Source organism: Rhagoletis pomonella, unplaced genomic scaffold, assembly GCF_013731165.1.
Source record: "Rhagoletis pomonella isolate Grant_MI unplaced genomic scaffold, Rhpom_1.0 Rhpom_scaffold_00002, whole genome shotgun sequence".
Taxonomy (NCBI): Eukaryota; Metazoa; Arthropoda; class Insecta; order Diptera; family Tephritidae; genus Rhagoletis; species Rhagoletis pomonella.
Genome location: NW_023458556.1, coordinates 9,612,668 through 9,635,527, shown reverse-complemented (window position 1 = coordinate 9,635,527; position 22,860 = coordinate 9,612,668). Strand labels below are relative to the sequence as shown.

The window sequence follows — 22,860 nt, the reverse complement described above, 5'->3', positions numbered from 1 at the left end:
GTATTTATTTTAATCAAACATTTTTTTTCACTCAGCTGCCCACATAGGCGTTGGTATCTCTGGCCAGGAGGGTTTGCAAGCGGTACTGGCAAGCGATTATTCGATCGCCCAATTTCGCTATTTGGAGCGCCTTCTACTCGTACATGGACGCTGGTCGTATTATCGCATGTGTAAATTCTTGCGCTACTTTTTCTATAAGAATTTTGCATTTACACTATGCCACTGCTGGTATTCGTTTTTCTGTGGCTTCAGCGCACAGGTAGGGAATCAAACCGTGCAATATTCAGCAGCCAACTTTTTGAAACAACATATTTTTTTTTTGGGTACTAACCTAATTTGTTATTATTTCCACATGGGCGCTTATGCAGACGGTGTTCGATCCAATGTTCATATCAGTCTACAATCTATTCTATACCTCACTGCCGGTGTTAGCGTTGGGCGTATTCGAACAAGATGTCTCTGACAAGCACAGCGTGGAGTACCCAAAATTATATACGCCCGGACTGAAGAGTCAATTGTTCAATACACGTGAATTTGTTTACAGTGTACTACATGGTGCCTTCAGTTCGCTCATACTCTTCTTAATACCATATGGTACGAAAAGTTTCTAGCCATTTTTATTTGCTTAATTTTATATGCATACATATATTGTTTTGTAGGCACATACAAGGATGGCGTTTCGCCAGATGGACTCATTCTCAGCGATCACATGACGTTAGGTGCGGTTGTTGCCACTATTCTTATAATCGACAATACAGCACAGGTACACTTATAAGATTATTTTCAAATATCATTTCATTGCACATATTTGATTTTTCCAATCGTACAGATAGCGCTATATACATCATATTGGACGATATTCAATCACATTACCATCTGGGGTAGTTTGATATGCTTCTTTGTGTTGGACTATTTTTATAATTATGTCTTCGGCGGTCCCTATGTCGGTTCACTTGCGATGGCTATGAAAGATCTGACATTCTGGACGACAATGATAATAACGGTAATTATGATAATGGCGCCGGTATTAGCCTACAAATTCTACCTAATCGATGTGCATCCTAGCTTAGCTGATAAGGTAAGTCTGATGAAATAATTCATACTACATAGTTCACTCGTATATTCTCTTAAACTTTTGCTTTCGACAGATACGTCTTAAATGTCGCGTGAAAACACGCGCACGTCAGAGCAATATGGTTATGCGGACCCCTTCGGCAAGGAAGGCGCGACGATCTTTACGTTCGGGTTATGCATTTGCCCATCAGGTAAGGAATAGGTAATCAGTAAAACCGCGATACAATGGAGTTGAAGGATTAGACAAATGCCTCTTTATATCCGTAGTTTCGTTGTATTTATAAAATATCAAATGCGTAATGCAAAGAAAGGTGCTAAATTTTCAAGAAAAAAAATTGTCATAGGTTTAGTTTTTTTCTTTTTAATGGGACTCTTTCGCAGAAACGAGATTTTTTCATGGTGTTCAGCAAAAAAAAAATATATCGAGGTTTCACTGTATATTAATGCAAATAATGGTTCTACGATCATGATCAAGCAGGTGGGTTTAAATACCTACATTATGTTAAAAGAAATTTTTATTTCGAGTAAAATGACGTACCTTGAATTGGCCTGCCAAAAGTCGCCATCGATCCAAGTGTCGTGAAAAACGGTTCTTTGAGAGAATTTAGTTTATGGTCACGTTTATGAAAAAGTTGTGATTACCAAGTTTGTACTTTAGGATATTGGTTACAAAAAATATTAAGCCACCCTTTTTCGTAAGACTAACGGTTTTCGAGGAAATTCCATGGAAAAAGTTTTAGCTTAAAATGTGCATTAGGGTTATGTATTTTGAGGTCTTTTTCATTTTTCAAAGGCCTGTAATGCCAGACGTTTGCACTTTTGGAAAAACCTTCGGAGGAATACTCCTATTTCGTGAAAGCATAAAAAACTTTCCACTTTTCAAACAAATTGTTCGAATAATTTGTTTCAAGTCAACGTGCAGAGAGTGTTTTATTTTCATGCATGCATTCTTCCAATCAATGCACAGTATTCTCCGCGTAATGGGGCATAAACAAATTTACGAGTTCTATTTAATTATACGCTCTATTAAAAAAATCGTTTTTTTATTTATTATTTGTTGGGTTAAAAGAAGCGGGAACGCCATTTAGCGGGTATCAATTAACGACAGAATACTGCACTCAACCTTTAAAAAAATAACTATATGTACATTTGTAAATATGTATGTATGTATGTATCCGTTATATTTAAATTCCAATAACTGTTTTCTTTGCAGGAGGGCTTTGGTCGCCTTATCACCTCTGGTAAAATTATGCGTAAATTACCACAAGAATTTGCGTTCCCTTTGGGATTGGGCAGCAAAAAGCTGCAGCCACAAACCACAGATGGCAATGAAGGCAAGAATGGCCAAAACAATAATAATAGTACGCGAAGCAACAAAAACTCATCGACGGGTTATCTTAACGATGCCGACCTGGACAGCGCGACTGGAGGTGGCGGCGGCAGCAACAGCACCCGTAGCGAAGATAACCTAAGCCCACGTGCACCTTGCCAAGACTTAGATACAATTAATCTTTAAGTTTATATGTATGTATGTTTGTACTTGTGTATAGCGTATACGTATGTAGAATGTGAGAAGCCGACAGAAATTAAGTGATTGGCAAATTGCATACAACTTTTTCTGTTAGATAAAGGCCACCAAAAACAAATAAACCAAAAAAAACCCAAGCAAAAACGAAAACTTAGTATGTATGTATAATTTACTTGAAAATATGTGAAATCCTAAATGATGCCTGTTTGGAATTATTGCAATCAAACAAAAAAGGAGTTTTTTTTTTAAAACGTTAGAAATTAATTATGTATGTATTTCTTAAAAAAAAAAAAATCTACAATCAAAGCAAAACTAACGAATATGTTTATAGTCATAGGGTTATTAAAATAATATTTTACGATTAGGCGATTATAGAATTAGTGTTAATAATTTTATTAAATACGCAAATGGAAGAAGAAAGCAAAACAAAGAATTTGGGAGCCGATACTGATGAAGAACAAAAATCACAAAATAATAGCTTTAAATTTAGTGATTAGCTTTTACGCGAACTAACTACTATGTATTATTATTAATTATTATGAATAGTTGTCTATTTATTTATGTATGTTTAAGCTAGTCTACGTATATATTTTTTTAGCTTAACCGAGAAAAAACGATAAATTCGGTCTAATTCACAAATGTTCGATTTTTTTGGCGCTCCTTTTTTCCGCTTTAGTTGAGTTAAACAAACTTTTAAGCTAATGGTATTTAAATGTGAAATTTTGATTAATTTTTTAAATCGTTCATACGCATACAAATAGAGGTGCATGTTTACAAAGTCACTTCAGTTAGGGGCATTATGAAACATAAAACTCTTCTAAAAAATTATAGATATTTAGTTGAAGTAAAGATCATGTATAGTGGCCCACAAAATAATAGCAGTGCGATATTTTCACCAAATTTTTTAGTTTTTTATTTATTTAATGTTTATAATTTTTTTTTATAACAGTCTAGCTGGTAATGCAACGAACACCATATAAATTCACTTCGCAGTGTCCTCCATATAAAAAAAAATTGTCGAACCTACTTTATTAATTGGAAAAAACGTGAACACCTCCAACCAAAAGAATTCTCAAAAATCAACGGGATTTTACACCAACTTGAAACTTGCACTTCATTATACTAAAATTAAATGGGCTACAAAACTGCATCCCCAAGTTTTTTTTTAATTCTGATCAAAACGTTTGAAATTTTGGTGAAAATTTACAAAATTTTTATAATTTTTGTACAAAGTTGGAAATGTGAATTTATAAATATGGTGCTTTTTGTATAACCAGCTAGACTTTTATGAAAAAAAAATAGTAAACATTAAATAAATAATAGACAAATAGCCAAAACTGGTTTAAAATATCGCACTCCTATTATTTTGTGGACAACTGTAGTTGTATGTACTAGTACACATTTTATGCTGGCGGGGCTACCGGGAAATCGTGCAGGTACGAAGTATTGCAAAGCCTTACGATAACTAGTATCAACTGAAAAAGAAAGTCTGCCTTCACTAAAAATAACCTCCAACTCCAAAAATCGACTAAAAATATTTTATATCGTCAGAGGGAGTTTTATTAAGTAGAACTGTCCATTATTCAAGATCATGCATCAGCCTATGCATGCATACATGCATACACATGTATATACTGTATAGATGCATAAATATCTATGAACATTAGGTTGGGTCGATTTTGTATTTGGGTGTTGAAATAAAATTTATTTTGTGGTATTGTAATAGTGATATTTATTACACCATGCGACAGTTTTCTCTAATGTCACAATTTTTTTTTAAGGATATTAAAATTACAAAGAAATGATTAATTAAAAAAAGTTATTTAAAAAATTCGGTGTAATGCTTAAAAACAATACGAGCTTCAATATGGGTATCAAATAAAGGGAAATACTCTATAAAATTCAAAACAATAAATTTGTTTTTTTTTTGGTTAACGAACAGCTACTGAAAATGTTGGTTTAACACTTTATCCTTAAAAATTCCCCAACACTTATTTTTGGAAAAAAATGCGAGTTAACGCATTTAGTTTAGGATAAGAAAAGTTAATAAAAGGACATTTCCAATACCTTTTCGTCCTTGTGCACCAAAAAAAAATTTTTTTGTTTTCAATTGTATAGAGTTTCCCCTTTATTTTATACCATATTGCTATTCAGCATCGTACTGAATTTTTTAAATAAATAATATCTTTGAAATTTCAAGGTTTTGTTTTAAATGCTGCCTTCAGAAAGAAAAACGAAAAATGCAGATTTTCTATACATATTTGATACCTATTGTGTTTTGAAGTTTTCTGCCTTTTAACGCACGGTGCTACCTGTGTATATTATCTGAGCTCTAAACAAATAACAATTGGCTATACAGACTATGTGGTTTCGGTTCTACGATTTCTTCGCTTATAAAACAACCAAACCGTTATGGTAAACCCTAAATTTGTACGAATAATCCGCTTTATCCGAACAGAGCCCTATGTGCCACTTAGAGTTCGATGAACCCGCTATACTAAGACTAAACAAATAATGTTCCACAGGCATGTAAAAGAAAATACAATATTCGACCCACCCTTTTGTACATATGTATGTACATATGCATGTACATATGTATGTACATATGCATGTACATATATACATATGTAATTTTTCTTATTGGGTGTGCTAGTATGTTTCGCAGTTTACAATCCACATACTGAGAGATTTTCTTATAAGTTCTACTCATTGTTAGCATATACATACTTTACTTATGCATACATAAAAATACTATAGGTACTAAATAAAATAAATATTTAATTATGTACGTATCCGCCCGATTTCTATGATATACACAATTCCTTAAAACATTTTTTTTCCATAACGGATACCCACTTAAATATAGAATTCATTAAAAATGTATTTTTAGATTTGCTATTCACTTATGTTTCCCTTTCTTTTGTTATTATTTTCTCATATATTTAAAGAAACACCTGGATTGCTAAAAAACTAAAAGAGTGCAAATTTCATTTTCAAGCCTAAGAAAATTTACTCTCTTATACTTTATTAGAGGATTGGAAGAGAAAAGCTCTCAACGCCATTGATCGATTTCAGAGCCCAAATTTTTCTTTGATTCTGACCCTAAATTATTTGCATACGTATAAAATTATATTAACATCGTCCCTCAGCGCTGGAAATCTCCTCAAGATACTGCTTTTTTAGTTTAGTGTTTATTGCTGTTCATAAAGTTAGTTGTTAAAACTCACCGTGCCTCATCTAGCAATCTTAAGTCATACTGTTACTTTTTAATATAGGCAACTAGATAAATACATAGCTTCGCCAATTGTATCATTTTTTCAAAGGTAAATATATGTATAAATTGGTGTGTACATAAGCATAGTACATAAGTATTCAAATTAGCCGCGGTGTGTGTTTACCTACGGAAAGTATTGTGATTAATTACAACATTTACATACATATGCTAATAAAACAAAACCAATTTGAGAGCGACCCTAATGCGGTTTATCGATCGGTCTAGTTCTGTGAATCCTTTCCAGCAACTAGCATGTGTACTTAAGTCTGTTGTAGGGTAGTGCTTTTAGTATGTACATATACATACATACATGCATATGGATGTACATATACATATCGTTCATTTACTTCAATAATGCCATAATCCAAAAAATATAAATTTTGAATTGGGTACGCAGAAACAACCGTCACCTCTTCTTCTATGCTGTGGTAAAATTTCAAAGCTGTATCGATTACCAGTATCTCACCAGAACAAAATATCTGTTCATTTTTACTATGCGAGTATATCGTTACCTTAATAATTCGCAAAGGCCCTAACCAAAAAATGTTTTATTTTACAGGAGAAGCAAAAAACGTTATACAAATCAAATCGTTCATACGTGTATGGCGTTTCAAAAAGTGGCGTAACTCCGTAGATTTTGTTACCAGCACTTGCAAATTTTTAGTGAAGTTGTATTTTAATATATCCTACGAAAATCTGTGAAAAACGTAGTTTCGAAATTGTGGTTAGGGCCTTTGTGAATTAAGGTGACGATATGTAAATTCAAAACTTTAAAGCCGTTTTTCTCGAGTTTTGCTTTTTTGAGTTGTGACATTATTGAAATAAATAAGCGATCTGTAAATCCATACATACATACATATACTATCTCATTGTTTCATGCATTCAACGCTAAAGCGATGATTTTTAAATGTTAATGTTTTTATAGAGCTAGAACAATTTGTAGTCACATATGCGGAACTATTTTCTAACTTTCTCAATTTTATGTTAATAAGGCGCTTATAGTTTAGTATAATAGTGTAAGCACTACATAGACGCAGAACCTTATGATGCTGAACATTGTTTGAAATAAAGAATATTGTATTTTTTATATACATAAACCAAATTGCTTTTTCTTTATTATCGTAATTTAACTTGTGAAAAAGTGCATAAACTTTAACGAAACAAAAAGTCGATAAAAAAGTAACAAATTTTATTGGTAATATTTTAAATTATCCCTAACTTTAATCGGCATCTTTGATATCGCCTTGCAGCTTTAATCAAAAAAGTTTTTTTGGCACCGTGCCACCTTCCAGAGAATCGATGAGTTTTCGCTTTAAGCTGGGACGTTCTTCAGCAGGTTGTTTGTTGCCAGAGGGCATTGGCAGCTTATGGCCGACTGATGGCGCTGGTTTGTTCGAAAAATATTTCATACTTAATGCTTCTGTGCAGGTGCAACGCTGCGCTGGATTTAGGGCAAGTAGCTTTTCCGCCAAAAGGATGAGATCATCAGGCGCGGCTGTAAAAATGTGTTGTAAGGGAATCGCAGGAAACTGCTTGAATTGCATGTAATCCGGCAATTTGTTGAGGTTAGGCCACGTTTCTTCAGTAGGCGTGCCGAGAGCTTGGAAAATTTTTGTAAGCTGATCAAGATCGGAATCGCCTGGTAAGAAAGGAATACGCAATAAAAGCTCGGCTAATATACAGCCCACGGCCCAGATGTCTATTCCAGTACCATATTGTCGCGCACCAAAGAGTAGTTCGGGTGCACGATACCATCTTGTAACAACCTGGTGAGTATAAATACGATTGGGCGAACCAAAGAACTTGGCTAAACCAAAATCACCAATTTTTAGTACACCATCTGTATTGACCAGCAAATTATTTGGTTTTAAATCTCTATGGAGTATCCAATTCATATGTAGGTACTCCAAACCACTTAAAGTCATAATCATGTAAGATTTGATATTAGCTTGGGTTAAAATAATCTTGGGATCCTTTATGATAATTTCCAAATCGGTATCCATAAAGTCGAACACTAACGAGACATTCGATTTATGACCAAAAACGTCAACCAAACCTATAACATTTTCATGCTGTAGCTCGTGCAGTAGTTTGATTTCCCGCAACGCTGTCCGGTTTATACCATCCTGGGCCTCTTCCCGACTTCCAATTTTTATCTTTTTTACGGCAACTATCTGCTCGGTGAGCACATCTCGCGCCTTATATACTGTCGCAAACTAAAAGAAGACAATGAAACGTTAGAACGTCATCTACCCTGGATAATATTTATTCCTCACCTGCCCCTCGCCAAGAAACGCAATTTTCTCATACCGAGTTAGCTTATTGTCTAGCTGCTGCATTTAGAGGATATTAAAAATGCACACTTGATCACCAAAGGTCGACTTTGTTTTTGGCTTGGTTGGTATGAACTCAATATGCCAGGTAGTTCCTCCAAAGCAGTAGTTATAGTAGGTTATCGCCTGAACCGCTCTCTTTCAACCTTTGATGAACCGGCCGATTTCTACCAAGCCGACAAAATATTTTATACGGAGGGTTGAGGAGTTTTTGTCATAGATAAATTTTTAAGTTATTACTAGCCGATTATGAACCAGATGTTGCAACGCTTTTTTAATTCAACCGGCAAATTTTCCAATTCCTGATTTAATTTGACACCCAGCCTGGCTGTCAAATGGAAAATTTGCAAAATAATTCTGTGCTTACAAGTCACAAAATGGTTCCATTACACGCTTTAAGTGACAGAGGGCGCTAAAAAATTGTTGTGGAATTATTTCACTGGCACCAAAACGCGTTTGGGAACAAAAACCCGCTACCGGTATCGGTTTGGGACCAAATGCACTACCGGATCAGCGTTGCCGTTTTACTTAAATTGAAGAAAATTGATTAAATTTTTCCTGCCTGCTAAAAAGTTAAATTTTTCTTCGTTCTAAATTTTTTGATTAAAATATTCAAAAAGGATAATTTTGCTTAAAAATTCATTTCTAACTATGAGTTCATTTTCAATCAATTTTTCAATTTTGTTTTTGGATCCCGTATAAAGTTTTTGCTACGGCAACACTGTACCGGAATTGGCTGTTTGTAGTTTTGTCTCTTGTCTCGGGAAATTTTGCCTGTTTGACAAACGGAAACATTAAAATTTGCATACTTGGCAGCATTGTCTGAACATGTTCTTTTTCTGGCGAACGCCATTACTGTCTGGAGCAAAGGCAAATTTTCTGTGCTTAAAAGTAAGAAATTTATTACAAATCTACCAGAAGATCATTTTAACGGGGGCGTTAAATATGCAGGAAGCATTTGGGATTAGTACTGTGCGAATAAAATGTGATATTTGTAATTTTTTCCTATGAAATGCATCAATTAAATTTTGAGGTTAAAGGAGTTTACAAAGCTGGCGATATTTTATGTCAAATGTTTAGCCACACGTGTGCATAAATTTATTCCTAATATAAGTTTGAAAAAATTCAGTAAATGTGTACTGGCACAAATAAAAAAATGTGCGGAGTGAGTGCCATTTACTTCACTTAAGTGCTTGTAAATAAGTCCATAACTAAAACCGTATACACCAATTTATATGGGAAATGCGGTATTCGATTGGACGATATTAAGCTTGGTTAACTATTCCTCTTAAGGATATCGGTTCAAAGATATAGTCCTTAATAAAGTAAAACCAACATATTTTGAATATTTGCACAGTATCAATCCGTCCTCTACTAAAACCATACCCGCTGAAATACCTAGCATGTATGGTATTCAAATGGACTATAGAAAATTTGTGGTTAACTATTCCTCTTAAGGATATCGGCTCAAAGATAAACTCCTTAATAAAGTAAAACCAACAATAAATATTTGCAATTATCTCATCGTCCTCAACTAAAATCATACTCGCTGAATTACTTAGTATGTATGGTATTCAAATGGACTATAGAAAATTTATTTTTTTTTTATTTTATTTTATTTTTTACGGTCTTATTGACCTAGCTTACATTCTTCTATTCCTCTATGAGATCATTATCATTACCATTTATGACTAACTATTCCTCTTAAGGATATCGGCTTAAAGATATAGTCCTTAATAAAGTTTAAAACCAACATTTCCCCACATCGAAGATGGGACGATTGACATAGATTGAAGATGTATTAATCAAGTTGTTTACTTTTTCAGAATGGCTGAGGTTGAAGAAAGTGTTGTCGAGAGCTTCGACGAACAACCACCAATTGAAACTGAGGGCGCTGAGACTCTGTTAGAAACAAATATTGTTGCCACAACGGAATTGCCTGAAATTAAACTTTTCGGTCGTTGGTCATGCGACGATGTCACCGTAAATGATATCTCGCTGCAGGATTACATTTCGGTCAAAGAGAAGTTCGCTCGCTATTTGCCACACTCTGCTGGTCGTTATGCTGCCAAGCGTTTCCGCAAGGCTCAGTGCCCTATTGTGGAGCGTCTGACCAACTCTCTGATGATGAAGGGTCGTAACAACGGCAAGAAGCTGATGGCTTGCCGTATTGTAAAACACTCCTTCGAAATTATTCACCTGTTGACAGGTGAAAATCCACTACAGGTAAATGTCTAGTTAAGTAATTTTAATTAAGAGATGGCATGTCCCATGCTAAACTGTTGTAGAGAAAAACAAATACCTCTTCAATCAGGTAGAATGAGGACACATAGCAAACAAACTACTCTTATTACTGTGAATATTTTTTATAATATTTCCCTTCAAGAGTATTTTACAATCATTTGTACTAATTTGTAAATAAATGCATGAATAATGTTTTTGTATTTAGATTCTAGTGAGCGCTATCATAAACTCTGGACCCCGTGAAGATTCGACACGTATTGGGCGTGCTGGTACTGTGCGCCGACAAGCCGTCGATGTGTCGCCCTTGCGTCGTGTGAACCAGGTAAGTTTCTAAAATGTATATCCGCATTTAATTTGCAGCCTAGGACAATACCTTACAAACTATTGCATCACTTTTGGAAGGCTATAACCCTAGGCTATATAAAACTGTTCTTTAAATATCCATAGCGGCAAAAAGTATTTTACTTTCTTTTGCCGTATGAACTAAAGATACATCATAAACAAGATTTATTATGTATGTCCAGCTTATTACTCTTTTATTTATTTATAAAACTTGAGTTATGCTTCTGGACTAGAACAAAATGTAAGATATTTTGAAACGGCAATTTTACAATCTGGAGTTGCTTTAATACAATCTTTTTAGACAATTAAATTAAACAGCGACTATTGATCATAGAATTGAGAAAAAATTCTTGTTTTCTTAGGCTATCTGGTTGTTGTGCACTGGTGCCCGTGAAGCTGCTTTCAGGAACATCAAGACCATAGCCGAATGCTTGGCTGATGAACTTATCAACGCCGCTAAGGTAAGTTTTATATCTGAGATAATGCAGCATTATGATTTTAATGCTCTGTCTCGCTTGTACATAAAATTAAGATGATGGAATGCATCATGTCCATTATCCTAGCGATTAAATTTTATTCAACGCGTATTTTGATGTTCGAGAAGCGTAGAAATAAAAAAATTTGTTCTGTTAATGTTGCAGTCCCCTCTAATGTAAAGCAATGTACTCACCAAGTTGCCTTTGCCTCGCTTGTGGACAAGATCAATACTTTCTATTATCCTAGCGTCTAAATTAATTTGTATATATATTTTGATGCTCGAGAAACGTAGAAATACAAAATTTTCTTCTGTTAATGATGTGTCCTCTCTAATGCAAAGCAATGTTCTATCCAAGTTGTCTTTGCCTCGCTTGTGGACAAGATCAATACTTTCTATTATCCTAGCGTCTAATTTAGTTCTATTTATATTTTGATGCTCGAGAAACGTAGAAATACAAAATTTTGTTCTATTAATGTTTTGGTCCGCTCTAATGCAAAGCAATTTTCTATCCAAGTTGTGTTTGCCTCGCTTGTGGACAAGATCAATATTTTCTATTATCCTAGCGTCTAAATTAATTGTATTTATATTTTGATGCTCGAGAAACGTAGAAATACAAAATTTTGTTCTATTAATGTTTTGGTCCGCTCTAATGCAAAGCAATTTTCTATCCAGGTTGCATTTGCCTCGCTTGCGGACGAAATTAAAAATCATTGGCTTTATTATCCTAGCGCATTAAGCAACCAAGTGTTTATTATTGCGCTTGAGAAACGTAAAACTACAGCTTATTTTGTTTGTTTATTCAAAGAAAATATTTTTACTGAAAATTTAATAATAAAACTTTATTTTATATTTGCAGGGATCATCCAACTCCTACGCTATCAAGAAGAAGGATGAGTTGGAACGTGTAGCCAAGTCCAACCGATAAGCGCTACAGTTGCACATTCGTTTTTGTGTATATTTTTTACAATTACAAAGATGATTTATTAAATAAACAAAATATATGTATATGTAAATCAGAAAAATTTGTACATATTTATTTATGAACGCTTTTTATTGGTTATTTAAGTGGTGTTCGAATTTTCTTGTTTCTTCAATTTCGAGGACGACTGATTTCCTTCTCAATATAAGATAATTTTAATTTCTGACATGAAAGTTTATGGACTGCATAAAAGGATAGATACATGGTGAAAGGAATGGTGAATTCTATCGGTCTTGGGATAGGCAGAGAACGTATAATTATCAGCCACATTGCGTAAGTCGTAAATTAGGCTAAATTGTACGACTCGACAACATTGGCATTGTCTACTGTCGTGCTGAAATTAGTAAACGACGAATATCGTCGAAAACTTCGCAGTGCTGCCAAGTTTTTCCGTTTTAATACACTAGTCGATTGGAAATTTTAGGCAATGACGTGAAATTTTCGACACGATTCGACTCTCGAAAACCGACTTACATTCGATACGGCTCTTGCAATGAGGGTGTATGAGAAGGTGCCCAAACATACATCTCTGTTCTTGATTCAACATATCTGTAGCTTGTGATTTACAACACTGGTTTGGCACCTGTCAAAACTTCAAAAATAAAAATATTTGCCGCGGGAAATTTTGCAATCTTCGTAAACTATTTATTTGCTTTTACCCTTTTGAATATGTCTAGACAAGATATATCAATTCCAAAAGATAACGATACGTCTCATATTTCCCAATCGTAAGTAATTTCTGATGTCATGGCTTATAGTAAATAAAATATAAGGCGTTCATAATTCACAGATTTCGTGATCAGAAACAAATTGAATCGTTTATACGACGAAATAATTTGCTCAAAATTATAGAAGGAGCAACTGAAAAATTTATAAAAAAGTATAGCGATAGTAGGAAGCCAGAGGACGCACTGGGTGCTCTACTGTTACCACTTCGATTTGAATATGTCGAATTTACACGCATCGAAGACGTAGAATTGCTGCATTTAGTTGTGGAAGAGCCATTACAATTTTTAAACGCCGCTAAATATTGCACATATTCGCTTATTCGCGACCATATTAAACTAGCTGGGAGTACAGGAGACGCTGCTGGTGGTCTTAAATCCATCGATATTGATCAGGTGCATATTCAGCTGCGCTTTATAGGATTGCCTCAGCAGGAAGATTTGCATTTTGCACCTTTTAAGAATTGTTGGCCGCCAGGACTATCGTGGACAACTGGGATTTTGTCGGCAATCTCCGAACCCAAAGTTGAAGTGTAAGTTTATCTTGAATACTATATACGCCGTATTATTTTTTAGTAGTCGTCCCCAAATAAGATACATGTTTTCAAATTCATTTCCCATTTCGTTGCTGCAAAACGAGTTTTTAAAGAAAATTACATCGAATTATATGTTCTTTGCAAAAGCTATTTGAATATTTAATACAAAATTATTTATATACATAGCTGATTGTGCGAAATTTGCGATGTTTTTCAAATACCTTATATGCGCCTGGAAAAATGTAATCTTACTGTTATTCTCTCAATTATTAGACTACAATCGACATGGTATTGTTCAACCGGATGCAATCGAAATAAAATAAAATCGGAGTCAACTGATGGTAAGATTTTTATATACCGAAAAATTAATTAAGTTTGATAAAACTCATCATATATGTACATATATACATATGTAAATATATAAATAGCACCTACATGCAACAGTTGTGGACGTCAAATGAATGAATACCCAAAATTACGTGTAACGGAAAATTACCGTTTATTGCGAATTCTCCCACCTGAGTGCATTGAAACCCCGCGCATTTTGAATAAGATCTTTCGCGCGCTTACCGTGCAAGCCAGAGGTAAAGTATGCTATTACCAATTAAACTGGTTATACATAATATCTAAAAATAATACTCTTCAGAACACGTCTACGATTGCGATTTGCGTTTAGGTAATCTATATAAGATAATAGGCTTCTACGATTATACGCGCCCTGGCCAGCTATTTCAAGCATGGAGCATAAAAACATATTAGAAAGCACATTTGCGAGTCTGCGCAACATTACCGATACTGAATTGGATGCCTTGTTGCACTTTGATAGCCCACCGCCATCCAGACGGTTCTCGAATAACACAGAGCAACAACGGCTGAACGATAATAATGCATTCGCAGATCGAACGCTTAGTATCTTACAATTTAATCGGGAGGAGCTTCCCTCACAAATGAATTCTCAAGTTGGCGACATAAATTATTTTCCCGATGATCTGGACCTTACTCTTAATTTTTCTCAACAAGCTTCAGAGAGACCTCAGTCTGTTATATTTAATTCGCCGGAAGTAGCAAGTATTGAAGTAACCAACACCGAAATCCAAAAGCCAGTAAACGAAGGAACGCAAAATGAATGTATTTCTGGGAGAATTCAAAATACAGCAATGCAGATAGAATCTTTTGATGAAATTGTTAAAAAAGAATTAATGGATTTGACAATATTTGAAAACTTTTCTGATGATGATTTTCCCACTTGTAAGGATGTCGATATGCATTCATCACCAGAACAAGACGCTTTAAAAGCTGCCGATTCAAGACAAAAGCGAGCGGTATTTCAATTATTCAAAAATTCGTAAAAATTATTATAACTATGGGTCTTTAATTTAAGAATACAAGTTGCAATTCCTTTCATAATGAATCGTTTAATTCTCAGTGTCAAACTCAGGTGGATGCTCCAAAACAAGAAGATCATCCAACAAAGCCTTTCTTCACATCGTGTCCAGTACCAAACCGCATCGAGCAGAGCCCAGCTTTACCCAGCACTATTTCCGCTGATGATCAAATGAGATTGACGAGTTCGCCAGCAAACATACAATTAGATGCCGTTGATTACACTTTCAAAACTGTTGACAAATCGCATCCTTCAGCTCAGTGTCATGAAAATTTGCAACACTCACTAGCTGCCGCTGCTAGTGCGATTACGAGTTCGCCAGCATACAATTTAACAACGGACACCACCATGGTGCCAGCGTCTGTGAAGCAATTGTATGATCTTGTGCGCACACAGTACTCCGATTTTGCCTTTGTCTATGCGTTAAGTGCACAGCTGTGCCAAGATCGTGTGCCAATGGATTGTTTCGTTAATTTGAAAATGGGTCTACTGCTTAGCTTAGCTTCCATCAGCGTAGGTATTCCGGCTGCTTCACTACTTCCTTTCGCATCTAATTTTTAGTTTTACAGTCTAATCCCGATCGGCCACCCGTACCTATAATGGCAATTGGCAGCGACACCTATATGGCTAACTTTTTACTTACTAATATAGGGCAGCTGGCAGCGCGCTTTGTTGGACCATCAGACGACGTCAAAGCGCCATCCATTAGTAACTATCGCAACTGCAATTGGATTGTAGCCGACCCAATACTGCTAGCGAAAGATGGTGTTTATTTTGTTGGCGATTGGTCGCGCTTGAAGCTGACGCGGGCCGATCAACTTTTCCGCATAATCGAATGTTCACGAGTGTCCCTTGAGCGTTCAACACTAACATGTCCATTAGAGTGCGCAATTTGGACACACTGGCGGTCATATAAGGGCGATGCCAGAGATCAGCAAACTTTTAATAAAGTGGTAAAGTGAGTAGAGCGACGCAAAAAAGAATGTTACATTTTACTTTCAAACTGTGTTGTGAATTTTTCTTACAGAATTTTCGGCATTCCTATTTGTATGGACGACGACGATAAGCACGAGGTGCTCGTCGATTACATTTTGGAGCAGTCGTCAGTCAACGTCTTTGAGTCGACCGTTGATCACTTGTCAATTAGCAGTGATGATATGCGTTGTTTTCTAAGGACGATTACTAAACGTACCGTTGATTTGACACCGGAAGCCTCGCTTTTGTTGCAAAAATACTTTGTAACGGCGCGCTTCGCTCGGCCGGGTAAAAAATTACACTAATAAAATTACGATTACAATGCTAACCTCACAAACATACATTCATTATTCATCCCCAGAATGCCTAACCAAACAAGCGTATGTGGTATTGAAACAATTTGCGGAGTCATTTGCAAAACTTTGCTTCCGCCATGAAGTGTTGGCTTGCGATGTCGTTGCAGCTGTTTTCATGTGCGAACGCTTCATACGCAGCATTTTTGGTGTGACCGAAAATTCACCGCCTGCATTTGAATCACATAATTTTGTGGGCACTGTGGACGAGCACATGGTGAAATTTCAAGATTGGCTTAATGCTTATATAAAAAAATATGAAGATAAATAATTGCCTGGCATTATCAGAAATCGAATACCACCAGAAGCACAAAAAACGCCAGTTAACAGTATTTTCTTAAAAAATTACATTTTATTTTAGAATCATATTTTAATAACGTAGAGTTTACAAATAGATTATATGTATGCAGGTATACATAAGTATATATGTATATATGTATCAATAAATACATTTAAGTATATGTAGTTTAAAAACTTTTGGCTCAACCAAGTGTACGACAAAATAATTGCGTTATTGCAAAAACATTAATACACATGAGTTTCCAACGTACATATACGTTTTTGTTCAGTTATGTAAAAAAAAATTGTCCAAATAAAAAATTGTGAAAAAAGCGAAGAAAATTTCATTGCAAATCATCGAAAAGGCACACTTGTGTAGAAACATATTCATATTCAGTTAGTTAAATCGATTGCTCATTAGATATAAATATTTATTACGTGGTCCTGATGAATGTCTGGTATAATTTTCAATGTCCTTTAGAAAAATTGAGCAATAGTTACACTTCCTTAACGCTTAAGAATAAGTTAAACCTCATTTAAAAATATATACATAAGTCAGTATATGTATGTGAGCAACAGTTCACTCTTCAGCAATTTCGAATATAATTCACTTTGGTCCTAAACGGGAATTTCTTATATTAAATGTATTAATTTTTACTAGCCTAAAAGTACTATTTTACAATAATTCAAGTGCTTAAAATGCACTAAAGTAACTCTTAACTAGTAGTCTAAATTTCCTTGAGCTCCGGTTATAATTGCATCGATCCATATTCTAGCTGCAGCGTCCGATGCCGCTTGTAGATGGTAGCTGCGCTTTTTCGTCTTGACAATGAATGTACAATGAGGGCGTCCACTCTTCGAGGCATTTAAATGATCCAAATACACTTCGTCGATTGTCTAAAAAAAATGGGAAAAAGTTACTTTATGTTCAAAAGGATATGGCATCATTTCAAAAAACATCAGTCAAAATGTCAACTGTCCCAAAATGAAATTTGTTCAATAAGCTTTCGCACAAAATATTCGCTATTAGATTTATTATTACGGCAGTTTTCACCCTAATCAACTGCCAGTTATACTTTGCAAATCCGAGGTTCCTTAAAACGCTGCTTTGTTCAAACACGCTCAAATATGTCCAGCAACCAAATGGAAGTGGACGACACCGATGTCGAGGAATTTCATGACATCGAAGAATTCTCGGATGAAATACCGACTTGCAGCACTACGCATCCACAAACGAAGCGCTTCGTCGTGAAAAAGTGGCAGGCGCAGGCGCTTTGGTCGTGGGACGTAGCCGTCGATAATTGCGCAATTTGCCGCAACCAAATCATGGATCTCTGCATTGAGTGCCAGGCGAATCCGCTTTGTTCCGGCACTAAGGAGGAATGCACGGTGGCATGGGGCGCATGCAATCACGCTTTTCACTTCCACTGTATTTCGCGTTGGCTCAAAACCCGCCAGGTATGTCCGTTAGACAACAAGGAATGGGATTATCAGAAATATGGCCGTTAGCCGGCAAGCAGCTATTCTGGATTTGCGCGCCACTAGGGTATACGTTTGTATGTAGATACATATGTTCATTTTTAATTCATCTCACCAAATGTTTATTTTGTAAGCACATTCATATATTTTGCGAAAATACCAAATTCTAAAAAAAAAACCTAAACAAAGTTTTTGGTTCATTCAAAACTCACCGAGAAATAGGCGCCACCTCTGGGCTTCCGTTCCGACTTGTCCGCATAGTAGATGAACGCGCTGCGCTGTCGATCAAGTACGAACCACCGTCGCGCCCAGCCATGGAAAGTAGCACCCAATTTATGCAAATAGCTGTAAATATTTACATTTCATACAAAATAAGACAATTCGTATAAACAAATCATGCCGAATGCAAATGCATTCGGGAGCGGATCACTCACCCTCGGCAGCTAAAAGCATCGACAAAGACGTGCGGGCATAGTGTAATCTGATGTCCAGCTGACTCGATGTGATGGCGGAGGTTTAGATCGGGTGAAAAGATTGGCAGGTAGCGTGTCAGCGGACGCTGGTGTTTGGGCAGTGCACGCTTCCGCTCGCCGCCTTGTGCGCTACCGCTGCCGCTGCCGGTGGCACTGACGCCTGACGTTGTCTCGTTCGAATTGACGCTCGAACGCTTGTTGGCTGCCTCATCGCCGCTGGTCACAGGCTCAGTCGAGTAGCTATTGTTGCCCGCAGATGCTGCAGCATTCGGTGACGCGGTGGACAGCTCATAATTCGACTTGCAGGTGCCTTTGTGATCGCTGTCTAATAGATCGCAGCTTAGCTCAGAGTTGGCTTCAGAAAGCGGGCGCGGACTGGATCGTGAATGGCGTATTTGTGTTTCCACAAATTCAGGCTGTGAGTGCCGTTGCTGAAATTTGAATGAAAAACAAACAAAGCAAATTGTTTATTTGTATGTCCGAGTTCACTTTACTAAAAGGTACTTTATATAGAATGCTTTGAATGAATTGAGTATGTAAACATTTGAGAAAATCGCAAATTTGCTGACCTACAGGTACGCAGCGATGTGCCGGTCTGCTCTTCACATACTTTTAGTCAAGCTATTAATATAAAATGTATATCGCCGCTTGATAATTTTAATCGCCACTATTTTTTACTTTGGCGAGCAGCCAGCAAAAATACTTAAATGATGTCAAGATGCCAACAACTGCACAAAAAAATTGACATTTTTTTTTTTATGTGTAAGCACATATCGTTTACCATCAGTGCAAAAAGGTCTGCTTCTCGGAAAAATTTGGAACAAGTCCCTCTCACGCTGGTCTATCCAACGCTGAGGGAGCCACCCCACCCTCTACAACTACCAACGGATGCCACATCGAAAACTTTCAGAGTTGAAGCATTTCCATCCATTCCTGCGAAGTGGTCTTCCAGGCGTAGCCACTGCACCTTATCAATGCCTTTGTCAATCTCATGGAGCTCATCGTTTCAAGGTCTCCGATACTCGCCGTCACAAATTCCTCGAGAGAGAGCTTTGCTGCTCAATTAAGTAGCACTAATTTATTAGATCTGTCCTTGGTTGAATTTCTATACTCTTGAATGTTTTTTTGATAGCAGGATATGTTTTATTTTATCCCCGTTTACAACCAGATCCTTATGTGTTGCCTCTCTGTCTGGCGCTGTTGTTGAGGACGAGGATGTCATACGTGAGCGGTAGAGTTCTGCAGCTCTTATTACGCAGTGGGGAGGCAAAAATATCACAGCTAAACGACCAAACACATAAACTTAATTTTGGCTTCTAGATAACGATGCCGTTTTCAGAAAATCCGTATTACGTCAAGATATTAAAGATGGAAGCCTTAAAGCATAAACAGACGGCAGCGTTGAACCGGATCAACTCGGGAGCTAACTGCAGTTGATCCGGATTAAGTCCGAGTTAAGTCCGAATGGGTTTTTAATACCTTTTTTGCGCTGTCAAAGCTCTTGGTCAAAGTAACTATGTAATGTTTTCCAATAGGCGCTGGTCCATACTGCGTCATATTTGACATAAGTTGGCAAGTCATGGTAACCAAACAACACAAACCCAAACCCTACGCGGGCGATTGCTGTTATATTAATTGACAAAAAAAACATCGAAAAATTTGCGAAAACTTTTTTTCATATTATTGTCTTTGGAAACTCCTAAAGATCAAAGAAACTAAGAAGCTTGTCAAATAAATTAAACAACTTTTGTATCGTTTGTGGTAATTCCATATGCTATACCGGTACTTTGACTTTTACGAACAACAACTTGCAACAGAAAACGACGAGGTAGGTAGGAGAAAGATTTCACCAATCCATTATGAGGATCTATTCACTGGAAAACGATTGAATTCAATGTTGGCGGACATTTGCTGGTCGATCGCAGCAGGCAAAGGGTATAAAAAAAAACCATTCGTGCCACAATTGATTTGTAAGCAAGAAACAACCGACTTCAACCCTCAAATAAAAATTTAAAAGTTCCGTTAATTTCTTCATGATCCAATGATCGGATCTAAACCAACTCTGAGGTATCAACTTTCCTTTAAAAAAATAATTATAGCAATCGTTTAACTTGGTCCAAAGTTACGCGATAACATATATAAAAAAATATATTCCAACGAATTGATAAACTCCTTTTTTAAGTCGGTTAAAAATATGCCAGAATGGGATTGAAAAGAACTCGAATTCAGGTCCAAATAGTGTACAACCTAATAAAAAAAAATATTACGAAATAAAATATGTATGAGTTATAACGCAAAACCATATATCTGAACAATCAGTTGTATGGGAGCTATATGTTATAGTGAACCGATTTCCATGATGTTCGCAAGTAGTTAAGGTAAAGTAAAGACAGTCACTTGGAAAATTTTAGAAAAATTACTTAAAAGCTGAGGGAATTATTAACAGAAAAGCTAAAATTTAAGCATATTTTCAAGTACCGCTATCTTGAAAACTGGAGCCAATCTGGCAAAAACTGGGAACGCCATTGAATTTAAAAGATCGCAGTTAAGGAAGATCAGCTATCAAAACCTATGCTCAGAGAAAAGTTCAAAACCGGAGCGCACTAAAACTTCCCTCCTAAATATCTCAGAATTTTGACGTGATACGGATTTTCTAAAACCGGCATCGTAATCTAGAGGCAAAAATTAAGTTTACGTGTTTGGTCGTTTAACCGTGATATTTCAAAACTTTAAAATTCACCTACAGTGTTATCATCTTCGAAATAAGGGTAAACAATTCAATTCAACAATAAGGAATCACCTTGTCTGAAACCTCTTCTGATATTAAACTGCTTTGAGTCACGCTTATGAATTGGGTAGAGTAGACTTAAATTCCAATGGGCAGGCGGTTCGCTCGATCGCTTCGGTATACTTCCAAATCATGATGATTTAAGTTCCCGAACACAGTGACTATTGCAGAAAACATCATGGATGATGAATTGGCTAGACAGGGCACTTTTGACGTAATCTCCCCTCACAGGGTATACTCTCCCTCCTAGCTCCTGTGACAACCTGTGAACTACTCAACAGATGCGATTTTTGTCGGCTATTGTTTCGGAAGAGAGGCGTTAGTTGAGTTGGTGTCTTGGGGTGAATCTCCACATGCTGGACACTCATTAGGTATATCGGGTCTGGATAAGTAGGTGTTGAGAGGACTACAATATACAGACCGTAATTGGGCCAGAGTTGCGCTCATCCATTGGTTGTTGTACAAAGCGTTTCAGATGCCTTCTAATATGCCTAGGTGGAGGTTCCGCTTCGAGCAAGTGTCTGTCCGGCTGGTTTCGGCTATTGCACCCTGCTAGAAACTGTTTGCTGAGCACTATGTTGTGCTCCCTTTGGGACTCACTGTGAATTTGATGTTCAGACAACATCAGCGGGCATCCCGTGGCTGCCCAGAGTTCTGTATTGAGGCATGTCTGTAGCTTCGTCCACTGCTTTCCACTTGTTCCCGGCGACCAGACAGCCGCTGCAAGGTCATTTTGGTCGGTGGCGGACCGTCAAGAAAGCTTCTTAAGCTGACCTAGCGCCTTATTTCCGTGCTGACAGGAGTCCAAATCAGACACAATCCTATTTGAAACGGTCTTAATATAGTTTCGGACCCCTTTTGCCCAGCTTTTAAGAGGATAACGAGGCGGAATCATCACAAAATTTTCTTCACCGTTGCCCTACTGCGCAAGACTAACGCGAGGCTGCCACATAACCTAACCTTAACTGACGAACTGGACTACATATTTCAAAAAGGTGACACTTCAATTGGCGCACCCGGTTTATAATTTTGAATATTTGTGTCTTAAATTTTAGCAAGACACAATATCTCAAAGAAAGTTACATGAACATTAAATAAAAAAAAAACTTAAAAAATATATTTTTTCGGGCCTTTTGGATAGATGATTACGAAATTTACAAAGAACCACGAATCTGAAAATTGCTTGTTTAGATTCTGAAATTTTGATTGTTTAGGCCGACATTTTATTCTGTATCCGCTGGTGGAGCCAGAGAGAAGTGGAATTTTTGTAAATATATGCATATTTGCTGCATTGTTATATGTATATATATATATATAGTTATACCACCTTAATTATATAAGGGTAAAATCTACTTGTATAGCGACTGCCACTTTGTCTACTAAAATTCAGAATTCGTTAATTAATGATTTCAACAAAACAACTACACTCATTCACTTCTTACACATTTGTTTTTTTCACACTCACTTGATAATAGCACTCAGTTTTATAGCGTTTATTTGAATCTGCATGTCGATGCTTCACGTAATTCATCCACACAGACATGCTGGATATCGTTTTGCATATACCGGAACGTTTAATACCCTTTTAGACAACCTTGCAACCTTTTTAATATTTT

General features: G+C 36.4%; 7 protein-coding genes and 7 non-coding genes across 17 annotated transcripts in view; 12 read left to right on the top strand and 2 right to left on the bottom strand.

The window, feature by feature from the left end:
- LOC118733041 (phospholipid-transporting ATPase ID) overlaps window positions 1-2,756 on the top strand; it is a 33,909-nt gene extending 31,153 nt beyond the window's left edge. For 2 of the 3 annotated variants that reach the window (XM_036462211.1, XM_036462210.1), the window contains exons 17-22: window positions 36-259; window positions 369-594; window positions 660-763; window positions 830-1,078; window positions 1,149-1,265; window positions 2,288-2,756. In XM_036462211.1, the coding sequence (XP_036318104.1) occupies window positions 36-259; window positions 369-594; window positions 660-763; window positions 830-1,078; window positions 1,149-1,265; window positions 2,288-2,590 (1,223 nt within the window). In that variant the 3' untranslated portion in view covers window positions 2,591-2,756. The remainder of the gene's footprint in view (window positions 1-35; window positions 260-368; window positions 595-659; window positions 764-829; window positions 1,079-1,148; window positions 1,266-2,287) is intronic. The other variant, XM_036462212.1, reaches the window with a different exon arrangement.
- A 4,214-nt stretch (window positions 2,757-6,970) lies between these two features.
- On the bottom strand, window positions 6,971-8,549 carry LOC118733036 (cyclin-dependent kinase 7). The gene is made up of 2 exons (XM_036462206.1): window positions 8,153-8,549; window positions 6,971-8,092 (listed from the first exon to the last, which is right to left on the bottom strand). The coding sequence occupies exons 1-2, from the start codon at window positions 8,213-8,215 to the stop codon at window positions 7,133-7,135; spliced, it is 1,023 nt and encodes a 340-aa protein (XP_036318099.1). The 5' UTR covers window positions 8,216-8,549; the 3' UTR covers window positions 6,971-7,132.
- Window positions 8,550-8,992: 443 nt separating this feature from the next.
- On the top strand, window positions 8,993-12,295 carry LOC118733038 (40S ribosomal protein S5a). The gene is made up of 5 exons (XM_036462208.1): window positions 8,993-9,100; window positions 10,036-10,435; window positions 10,659-10,775; window positions 11,158-11,256; window positions 12,130-12,295. The coding sequence occupies exons 2-5, from the start codon at window positions 10,037-10,039 to the stop codon at window positions 12,196-12,198; spliced, it is 684 nt and encodes a 227-aa protein (XP_036318101.1). The 5' UTR covers window positions 8,993-9,100; window position 10,036; the 3' UTR covers window positions 12,199-12,295.
- LOC118734853 lies at window positions 9,404-9,556 on the top strand. The gene has a single exon (XR_004992466.1). It is a non-coding gene; the product is annotated as a small nucleolar RNA psi18S-1854 (small nucleolar RNA).
- LOC118734852 lies at window positions 9,567-9,721 on the top strand. Its single transcript, XR_004992465.1, has one exon. It is a non-coding gene; the product is annotated as a small nucleolar RNA psi18S-1854 (small nucleolar RNA).
- LOC118734854 lies at window positions 9,866-9,974 on the top strand. The gene has a single exon (XR_004992467.1). It is a non-coding gene; the product is annotated as a small nucleolar RNA psi18S-1854 (small nucleolar RNA).
- Window positions 11,431-11,574, top strand: LOC118734858. The gene has a single exon (XR_004992471.1). It is a non-coding gene; the product is annotated as a small nucleolar RNA psi28S-1192 (small nucleolar RNA).
- Window positions 11,590-11,732, top strand: LOC118734855. Its single transcript, XR_004992468.1, has one exon. It is a non-coding gene; the product is annotated as a small nucleolar RNA psi28S-1192 (small nucleolar RNA).
- LOC118734856 lies at window positions 11,749-11,891 on the top strand. Its single transcript, XR_004992469.1, has one exon. It is a non-coding gene; the product is annotated as a small nucleolar RNA psi28S-1192 (small nucleolar RNA).
- On the top strand, window positions 11,908-12,056 carry LOC118734857. Its single transcript, XR_004992470.1, has one exon. It is a non-coding gene; the product is annotated as a small nucleolar RNA psi28S-1192 (small nucleolar RNA).
- Window positions 12,296-12,838: 543 nt separating the features above from the next.
- LOC118733037 lies at window positions 12,839-14,286 on the top strand. The gene is made up of 5 exons (XM_036462207.1): window positions 12,839-12,980; window positions 13,043-13,510; window positions 13,787-13,854; window positions 13,942-14,097; window positions 14,160-14,286. The coding sequence occupies exons 1-5, from the start codon at window positions 12,922-12,924 to the stop codon at window positions 14,270-14,272; spliced, it is 864 nt and encodes a 287-aa protein (XP_036318100.1). The 5' UTR covers window positions 12,839-12,921; the 3' UTR covers window positions 14,273-14,286.
- Window positions 14,226-16,634, top strand: LOC118733035. The gene is made up of 5 exons (XM_036462205.1): window positions 14,226-14,835; window positions 14,940-15,410; window positions 15,467-15,855; window positions 15,925-16,160; window positions 16,234-16,634. The coding sequence occupies exons 1-5, from the start codon at window positions 14,251-14,253 to the stop codon at window positions 16,494-16,496; spliced, it is 1,944 nt and encodes a 647-aa protein (XP_036318098.1). The 5' UTR covers window positions 14,226-14,250; the 3' UTR covers window positions 16,497-16,634.
- Window positions 16,635-16,636: 2 nt separating this feature from the next.
- Window positions 16,637-22,860, bottom strand: part of LOC118733034 — a 61,641-nt gene continuing 55,417 nt past the window's right edge. For both annotated transcript variants that reach the window (XM_036462203.1, XM_036462204.1), the window contains exons 8-10: window positions 18,418-18,887; window positions 18,196-18,328; window positions 16,637-17,401 (exon numbers count right to left, since the gene is read on the bottom strand). In XM_036462203.1, coding sequence (XP_036318096.1) covers window positions 17,225-17,401; window positions 18,196-18,328; window positions 18,418-18,887 — 780 coding nt within the window. In that variant the 3' untranslated portion in view covers window positions 16,637-17,224. The remainder of the gene's footprint in view (window positions 17,402-18,195; window positions 18,329-18,417; window positions 18,888-22,860) is intronic.
- Window positions 17,630-18,045, top strand: LOC118733039 (RING-box protein 1A-like). Its single transcript, XM_036462209.1, has one exon. It carries the CDS (start codon window positions 17,633-17,635, stop codon window positions 18,011-18,013), a length of 381 nt encoding a protein of 126 aa, XP_036318102.1. The 5' UTR covers window positions 17,630-17,632; the 3' UTR covers window positions 18,014-18,045.